This window comes from Cherax quadricarinatus, chromosome 32, assembly GCF_038502225.1.
Source record: "Cherax quadricarinatus isolate ZL_2023a chromosome 32, ASM3850222v1, whole genome shotgun sequence".
NCBI lineage: Eukaryota > Metazoa > Arthropoda > Malacostraca > Decapoda > Parastacidae > Cherax > Cherax quadricarinatus.
In genome coordinates this window covers 27,046,576-27,056,989 of record NC_091323.1, presented here as the reverse complement: position 1 = coordinate 27,056,989, position 10,414 = coordinate 27,046,576, and the positions used below count along the sequence as shown (strand labels likewise).

The 10,414-nt window shown below is 38.2% G+C and overlaps 1 protein-coding gene across 1 annotated transcript in view; it reads right to left on the bottom strand.

Moving 5' to 3' along the window:
* Positions 1-6,285, bottom strand: part of numb (NUMB endocytic adaptor protein) — a gene marked incomplete at its 5' end in the record, with an annotated part of 45,395 nt that extends 39,110 nt beyond the window's left edge. The window contains 2 exon segments of the mRNA XM_070090563.1: positions 5,682-5,811; positions 6,173-6,285. Of these exon segments, the coding sequence (XP_069946664.1) occupies positions 5,682-5,811; positions 6,173-6,285 (243 nt within the window).
* Between the last annotated feature and the right edge of the window lie 4,129 nt (positions 6,286-10,414).

Here is a 10,414-nt window from a genome sequence, read left to right as displayed (position 1 = left end):
CCCCCTATAATTTTTGCACTCTCTTTTATCCCCTTTGCCTTTATACAAAGGAACTATGCATGCTCTCTGCCAATCCCTAGGTACCTTACCCTCTTCCATACATTTATTAAACAATTGCACCAACCACTCCAAAACTATATCCCCACCTGCTTTTAACATTTCTATCTTTATCCCATCAATCCCGGCTGCCTTACCCCCTTTCATTTTACCTACTGCCTCACGAACTTCCCCCACACTCACAACTGGCTCTTCCTCACTCCTACAAGATGTTATTCCTCCTTGCCCTATACACGAAATCACAGCTTCCCTATCTTCATCAACATTTAACAATTCCTCAAAATATTCCCTCCATCTTCCCAATACCTCTAACTCTCCATTTAATAACTCTCCTCTCCTATTTTTAACTGACAAATCCATTTGTTCTCTAGGCTTTCTTAACTTGTTAATCTCACTCCAAAACTTTTTCTTATTTTCAACAAAATTTGTTGATAACATCTCACCCACTCTCTCATTTGCTCTCTTTTTACATTGCTTCACCACTCTCTTAACCTCTCTCTTTTTCTCCATATACTCTTCCCTCCTTGCATCACTTCTACTTTGTAAAAACTTCTCATATGCTAACTTTTTCTCCCTTACTACTCTCTTTACATCATCATTCCACCAATCGCTCCTCTTCCCTCCTGCACCCACTTTCCTGTAACCACAAACTTCTGCTGAACACTCTAACACTACATTTTTAAACCTACCCCATACCTCTTCGACCCCATTGCCTATGCTCTCATTAGCCCATCTATCCTCCAATAGCTGTTTATATCTTACCCTAACTGCCTCCTCTTTTAGTTTATAAACCTTCACCTCTCTCTTCCCTGATGCTTCTATTCTCCTTGTATCCCATCTACCTTTTACTCTCAGTGTAGCTGCAACTAGAAAGTGATCTGATATATCTGTGGCCCCTCTATAAACATGTACATCCTGAAGTCTACTCAACAGTCTTTTATCTACCAATACATAATCCAACAAACTACTGTCATTTCGCCCTACATCATATCGTGTATACTTATTTATCCTCTTTTTCTTAAAATATGTATTACCTATAACTAAACCCCTTTCTATACAAAGTTCAATCAAAGGGCTCCCATTATCATTTACACCTGGCACCCCAAACTTACCTACCACACCCTCTCTAAAAGTTTCTCCTACTTTAGCATTCAAGTCCCCTACCACAATTACTCTCTCACTTGGTTCAAAGGCTCCTATACATTCACTTAACATCTCCCAAAATCTCTCTCTCTCCTCTGCATTCCTCTCTTCTCCAGGTGCATACACGCTTATTATGACCCACTTCTCGCATCCAACCTTTACTTTAATCCACATAATTCTTGAATTTACACATTCATATTCTCTTTTCTCCTTCCATAACTGATCATTTAACATTACTGCTACCCCTTCCTTTGCTCTAACTCTCTCAGATACTCCAGATTTAATCCCATTTATTTCCCCCCACTGAAACTCTCCTACCCCCTTCAGCTTTGTTTCGCTTAGGGCCAGGACATCCAACTTCTTTTCATTCATAACATCAGCAATCATCTGTTTCTTGTCATCCGCACTACATCCACGCACATTTAAGCAACCCAGTTTTATAAAGTTTTTCTTCTTCTCTTTTTTAGTAATTGTATACAGGAGAAGGGGTTACTAGCCCATTGCTCCCGGCATTTTAGTCGCCTCATACGACACGCATGGCTTACGGAGGAAAGATTCTTTTCCACTTCCCCATGGACAATAGAAGAAATAAAAAAGAACAAGAGCTATTTAGAAAAAGGAGAAAAACCTAGATGTATGTATATATATATATGCATGTGCGTGTCTGTGAAGTGTGACCAAAGTGTAAGTAGGAGTAGCAAGATATCCCTGTTATCTTAGCGTGTTTATGAGACAGAAAAAGAAACCAGCAATCCTACCATCATGCAAAACAATTACAGGTTTTTGTTTCACAGTCATCTGGCAGGACGGTAGGACTTCCCTGGGTATATATATATATATATATATATATATATATATATATATATATATATATATATATATATATATACATACATTTTTTTTTTTTTTAAGAATTTTTACAATCATGTATTGTGAATGTGAATCTTATAATTTCTATGTATCATACAATAATTATCTTGCTGTCAACGTTCCTACAACTGCTATTATAGTATTTGTAATAATATATAGTGATCCCATTCAATATATGCAATACAAATCCTTACTGGGAAGTTTACTTGTTAAAGAAACAGAATGAAAGTAACAACAATACTGAAATTAAACTGCATTAGATAAAGAAATACAGCATGTCTTATTACTGAGTGAGTGATTCTTGTTATATGAAACAATTTAAATTTTGAGGACATAGTAGGCAATGTGGTTAATTACACCCATGACAAAAGTGCCATCCGAGACTGCCATGTACATGTGCTGTGCAACAGTGTGTGAGAGAATTAATGCACCTGCCTCCTCATTACTTACTAAATGAAGAGGTTGTCTTAGAGCGCGGGAATAGGCCTAAGGGGTGAGATTGAGTCACAAATATTATAGCAGTGAAGAAAATGGTAATTTGGGGGAAATTCCAGGAGTATAAAAATGTTACACTAAACATTCTAAAATAGTTAAAGAGTATTATTAGTTGGTAATATGTATAAATAAATTACCAGAGTAATAATCTAAAACTTCCAAATTTGCTAATATACTATACAGTGGGACCTCTACTTGCGAGTTTAATTTGTTCCATGACCTTGCTCGCAACTGGATTTGTTCATTTGCAGAGTCAATTTTCCTCATTTAAATTAACTGAAATGCAATTAATCCGTTCCAGTGGAATTCTGTACTTCAATAATTTCACTAATATCAACTCTACGGCTTATTTATCTATCTCACTTCTTCTAATATGACATAATAAACAACATAAATAACATAGAAACCTGATATATACTCTAAAATGAATAAAACATGTCATTCATGTAGTGGTATGGGCGGTGTCGGCAGTGGACGAGAGTTTATCTGGAGACCGGGCAAAATACTTAATGAATAATTTCGCTAATATCATCTATACAGCTTATTTATCTATCACAGTTCATCTAATATGACATAACAAACAATATAAATAACATAGAAACATGATATATACTCTAGAATGAATAAAATATGTCATTATGTAACAGGTGGAGGCAGCCATAACCGCTCCCTCTTTGTGGTAAACACTGCCATCTAGTGATGGCCTTTTGAAACTGTATTATAATTATTATATGTAGTACATTATTATTATATATATGTATTATTATACATATATTATTATTATTGTATTATATTATACTACTATTATTATACATATTATTATTATACATTTTATTATTATATGAATAATTTGTAATTTTTATTCACACAAAAAAATATAAGATTTACCGTTATTTCTTATTGCAATAATTGTATAAATAATGTCATGACTGCATATTGGAATGGACAGTAACGTCATTTGTTTACTCAAACATAGCCAAGCACTGGACCATTTCTCCTACGTGGAGCTCAATTTCAAGGTACTTTTCGTCATGAAAGCAATCAAAATCATATCTATTTCTGTAATATATCTTCCATTCTATCAAACGAAACAAAAAAAAAAAAAAAAAAAAAAAAAAAAAAGAGAATACAACCATAAAAACCATACGAAAATACCGCCGAGAAGTGAACGCCACCATTTATGCTTGGATTTCTTTCATTTTTGGTGTATGTTAAGAAGGATCTTTCCATCATACATTGCCCAAGTTTCAATAAGATAGTCCAACAAACAAATGAAATACAATTCCAGAGATCAAGAGCAAGAGCCCTTCACCAGTGTCGAGGAACCTGCCTTGAGGTCTGCTCACTTATGGAAATTTTGCTTGCATATGGAAGCAAAAAATCGACCCATCGACTGCTCGTATTTGGAAAAACGCGCACATGGACATGCTCGCAAGTAGAGGTTCCATTGTACTAGTATTCCCAAAAATTATCAAATGCATAGCCTCATTATACTGAAGTCATAATTCCTGTAAAATTTATATAAAATAAAAAAAAAAAAAAAACTCAAGCTGAGAACCATTAAAACCTATTTTCTCCTCACAAAAGTAAGATACAAATTCACCTACAGTCTCTATAGTTATTATTCATTTGGGGTCTATACCATTACTGATAACAATGTAACCATAGAAATGCAAGTTTACCTGTTTCACTTTCTGTTGCTGTTATTGTTTATTTGAGCTTCAGGATACATGTTCTGGGTAATCAATGTTACTAGCATCTCCAATAATTTGGTATACCTGAAGTTGTAGGGTGGCCAGGAAGTGGAATGACTTTGAAGTGGTGGAGGTATACTCCAGTTTTAAAAATAGGTATGATAAGGCCCATGAGACAGAGAACCTGATAAGTGACAAATTGAGATGTGGGGGCCAGGAGATAGGACTCAACCCATGCAACCACATTAAGGGAAGTACAGTGATTGAATGAATGAGTTTTCTTTTTTTTGTCAGGTCATTACCTTGGTGGGAGACAGCTAGTTAAAAAAAAAAAAAAAAAAAGTATTTTAAAAAAGAGAAATGAGAGCCATGCATCATCGCCCATACATCAGCAGGATAACTATAATCCTCTGAATCACAAAGAATATAAATGAAAGATTTTACATGCTTTATCACATTTTACACAAAGAACCTGCACGTAGGAGAGAGAGGAGCTTACGACATTTTGGTCCGACTTGGACCATTTACAAAGTCACACTAACAGAAAAGAGTGAGGAAGCTTGTGTATACACTGGCTTTCTCACTCTTTTCTGTTAGTGTGACTTTGTAAATGGTCCAAGCTGGATCAAAACATCGTCATGAGCTCCTCTCTTATGTGCTGGTTATTTGTGTACTGTTCCAGTCATGGTATTATGCCCTTTTATCATATTTTGCTCAGCAATGGACTTTTCAGTCATAAAAGTTACAGAACACATATTGCCTTTAGTCTAATTTATACAACATATCCATTCTAGCAGTTACACATCATTTTCCAAAATATTTTTAAGCATGATTTGTCATTTTTTGTTAAGTACAAGCACTCCTCTATGCTTCCACATTCTCGTTTCCCAGTGTAACGAAGGGCTCCCGTCTCACTTTCACCTCGACCAAACCTGAAGGTTTTTGCAAACACTTTAAAGAATTTTAAATGTCTTGGATGACTCTACATACAATCAAAACCACAAGTTCCAGAGGAAATACTGATGGATAGATGCCGGTAGGAATGACAGAAGTATGAAAAAGATCTAAAAATATAATCCAGTGTGGCATATAGACAATGACAGCTACCATCTTTTTCTTTGTCATTTTCTTTTATCACACTGGCCATTTCCCACCAACGTATGGGTAACACACACACACACACACATTCAATCACAATCTTGCCAGTAGGGTGGCGACATCACAGTTCACTTAGCCCTCCAAACTGCAATATCAATTCTATGTGTAAAATAAAAAAAATCCAACTGAACACTTATAATTTCACCATCCTCTCACTCAAATACTTATGATATCCAACAATACAATAAAATACTGTTAAGCTGCCAGATAAAAAAATAAAGTGGCTCTTGCTAAAAAAAATTATTTAGCCAAATTGTTCATTACCTGGAGGTTGATTATTATTGTTGATTGCAGAGTTTACAGCATTGTTATCTAGAGACATTGAACGTGTCCTCTCGAGATTAGACGGCAAATCATTTAATCGCAAAGACAATTGCCGCTTGAATGGCGATGACTGAAAAAAAGAATCAAATTTATAATTATTTGCTCTTGTGCTGAATACCATATTGCACAGGTTTCCCTTTATACCATAAGATGAAATATTAGGTCTAGATACAGAAATAAAAACAGGGCACTACAATAATCATTAAAAATTAAATGAATTTGTTAAAATGGCAAGGTAATAAATTAGTTACAAAAAAAAAAAAATACTAAACTATACAAATAACCTATAAACAGGAGAAACTTATGACATTTCAATCTGACTTGGACCATTAATAAGTCAATGGTACATGTCAACTGAAAGATTCTAAGTTTATCTCCTAAATGTGGATTATTTGTGTATTGTTCCAGCCCCAGTAATGTGACTCAATTACCTGGCTAAGATGCTGGAATACCCTAAAGGAGCCTTGACGCTGCAGCATGAGGGGTGTTGCATGAGGCCTGGCAATGGCATGTGGATTCTCTACCTTCTTCACAGGTACAGGGTCTGCAAGCAATACAATCATCTAAAATTCAAAGGATTCATAAAACACAGACAGACACAGACACAGACACACAGACACACAGACACACAGACACACACACACAGACACACAGACACACACACACAGACACACAGACACACACACACACACACACACACACACACACACACACACACACACACACACACACACACACACACACACACACACACACACACACACACACACACACACACAAGGTGGACAAAGACAGGATGTTCCCGAGATGGGACACAGCAACAAGGACACAGTTGGAAGTTGAAGACACAGATGAATCACAGGGATGTTAGGAAGTATTTCTTCAGCCATATAATAGTCAGGAAGTGGAATAGTTTGGGAAGCGATGTAGTGGAGGCAGGCTCCATACATAGCTTTAAGCACAGATATGATAGAGCTCAAGGTTCAGGGAGAGTGACCTAGTAGCGACCAGTGAAGAGGCGGGGCCAGGAGCTTGGACTCGACCCCTGCAACCTCAACTAGGTGAGTAACTAGGTATGTGCGTACACACACACACGTACACACACACACGTACACACACACACACACACACACACACACAAAACTTGCCTAATTTTTTTTTTTAACACAGGCAGTCTTCCACCTACGTAGGGAGACCAGAAAAAGAAACTTTCATCATCATTCATTCAATCACTGTCTTGACAAAAGCATGTTTATATCACAGTTTGGATGACACTTTGAACTGCAACATCCCCACCCCTCCTTCAAAGTGCAGGCACTGTATTCCCACCTCCAGGCCTTTCTAGCAAACCAGTCTCCCCCCCCCCCCCCAGAGTCCCTTCATAAATGTTACCTTTTTCCCACCTAGCTATATATTTTATTTAACACTGGCCATCTCCTACCAAGGTAGAAAAACCTAAGAAAGAAGAAACATGTTCACCATCACTCATTCATTGACAGAAGCATACTGACATTGCAGCAGATGCCCCTCCGAATTGCAATATCCCCACCACCACCACTTTCAGTGCAGGCACTGTACTGCCTACCACCAATTAACCACTTTACCCTGAATCTCTTCAAAGATATTACCCAGTTACATGTGGCATACATTGCTCTGCAATATATCTAGCACAAACATTCATATCTCACGCATCTCTCTCTCATACTATCAGAAGTCCAATGTGGCCCTCTATACAGAAAGAGGGAAAGACAAGTTACAATGAATTACAGGCTGTTATCTCTAACGTGCATAATGTCTAAAGTTCTGGAGATTATGAAAAAGGATACTGGAGCACTTTAAGAGAAGACCATTCTTCACTGAAAATCCCATCTTATAAATTTGCTTGAGATAAACGGTCGCAAAGATACAACATGGCAGGGCTGGGGAGATCAGCTTCAAACATTCAATGGAGAAATTGATAATGCAACTTCCTAGTGACTTCGAACTTAGGTACTGGTATATTTTGTGATAATGGTTTGTGTGTGATAGTGATAGAATGCTCAGTCTGATTGACTTCAAACTTTCAAAGGTGGTGTTTTTGTGGAATATTTGAATTTGCTTTGGGCTTTGTAGCTGCCAATTTGCAATTTTATTGAAGAAATTGGAAAATCAATTTCCATGTGATAACCTGTGAATGCCTATCCTGACTGGCTTCAAATCTTCAATCTTAATTATTTATTTTTTTTTTTTATCATCACACTGGCCGATTCCCACCAAGGCAGGGTGGCCCGAAAAAGAAAAACTTTCACCATCATTCACTCCATCACTGTCTTGCCAGAAGGGTGCTTTACACTCCAGTTTTTAAACTGCAACATTAACACCCCTCCTTCAGAGTGCAGGCACTGTACTTCCCATCTCCAGGACTCAAGTCCGGCCTGCCGGTTTCCCTGAATCCCTTCATAAATGTTACTTTGCTCACACTCCAACAGCACATTAAGTATTAAAAACCATTTGTCTCCATTCACTCCTATCAAACACGCTCACGCATGCCTGCTGGAAGTCCAAGCCCCTCGCACACAAAACCTCCTTTACCCCCTCCCTCCAACCCTTCCTAGGCCGACCCCTACCCCGCCTTCCTTCCACTACAGACTGATACACTCTTGAAGTCATTCTGTTTCGCTCCATTCTCTCTACATGTCCGAACCACCTCAACAACCCTTCCTCAGCCCTCTGGACAACAGTTTTGGTAATCCCGCACCTCCTCCTAACTTCCAAACTACGAATTCTCTGCATTATATTCACACCACACATTGCCCTCAGACATGACATCTCCACTGCCTCCAGCCTTCTCCTCGCTGCAACATTCATCACCCATGCTTCACACCCATATAAGAGCATTGGTAAAACTATACTCTCATACATTCCCCTCTTTGCCTCCAAGGACAAAGTTCTTTGTCTCCACAGACTCCTAAGTGCACCACTCACTCTTTTTCCCTCATCAATTCTATGATTCACCTCATCTTTCATAGACCCATCCGCTGACACGTCCACTCCCAAATATCTGAATACGTTCACCTCCTCCATACTCTCTCCCTCCAATCTGATATTCAATCTTTCATCACCCAATCTTTTTGTTATCCTCATAACCTTACTCTTTCCTGTATTCACCTTTAATTTTCTTCTTTTGCACACCCTACCAAATTCATCCACCAATCTCTGCAACTTCTCTTCAGAATCTCCCAAGAGCAGTGTCATCAGCAAAGAGCAGCTGTGACAACTCCCACTTTGTGTGTGATTCTTTATCTTTTAACTCCACGCCTCTTGCCAAGACCCTCGCATTTACTTCTCTTACAACCCCATCTATAAATATATTAAACAACCACGGTGACATCACATCCTTGTCTAAGGCCTACTTTTACTGGGAAATAATTTCCCTCTTTCCTACATACTCTAACTTGAGCCTCACTATCCTCGTAAAAACTCTTCACTGCTTTCAGTAACCTACCTCCTACACCATACACTTGCAACATCTGCCACATTGCCCCCCTATCCACCCTGTCATACGCCTTTTCCAAATCCATAAATGCCACAAAGACCTCTTTAGCCTTATCTAAATACTGTTCACTTATATGTTTCACTGTAAACACCTGGTCCACACACCCCCTACCTTTCCTAAAGCCTCCTTGTTCATCTGCTATCCTATTCTCCGTCTTACTCTTAATTCTTTCAATTATAACTCTACCATACACTTTACCAGGTACACTCAACAGACTTATCCCCCTATAATTTTTGCACTCTCTTTTATCCCCTTTGCCTTTATACAAAGGAACTATGCATGCTCTCTGCCAATCCCTAGGTACCTTACCCTCTTCCATACATTTATTAAATAATTGCACCAACCACTCCAAAACTATATCCCCACCTGCTTTTAACATTTCTATCTTTATCCCATCAATCCCGGCTGCCTTACCCCCTTTCATTTTACCTACTGCCTCACGAACTTCCCCCACACTCACAACTGGCTCTTCCTCACTCCTACAAGATGTTATTCCTCCTTGCCCTATACACGAAATCACAGCTTCCCTATCTTCATCAACATTTAACAATTCCTCAAAATATTCCCTCCATCTTCCCAATACCTCTAACTCTCCATTTAATAACTCTCCTCTCCTATTTTTAACTGACAAATCCATTTGTTCTCTAGGCTTTCTTAACTTGTTAATCTCACTCCAAAACTTTTTCTTATTTTCAACAAAATTTGTTGATAACATCTCACCCACTCTCTCATTTGCTCTCTTTTTACATTGCTTCACCACTCTCTTAACCTCTCTCTTTTTCTCCATATACTCTTCCCTCCTTGCATCACTTCTACTTTGTAAAAACTTCTCATATGCTAACTTTTTCTCCCTTACTACTCTCTTTACATCATCATTCCACCAATCGCTCCTCTTCCCTCCTGCACCCACTTTCCTGTAACCACAAACTTCTGCTGAACACTAACACTACATTTTTAAACCTACCCCATACCTCTTCGACCCCATTGCCTATGCTCTCATTAGCCCATCTATCCTCCAATAGCTGTTTATATCTTACCCTAACTGCCTCCTCTTTTAGTTTATAAACCTTCACCTCTCTCTTCCCTGATGCTTCTATTCTCCTTGTATCCCATCTACCTTTTACTCTCAGTGTAGCTA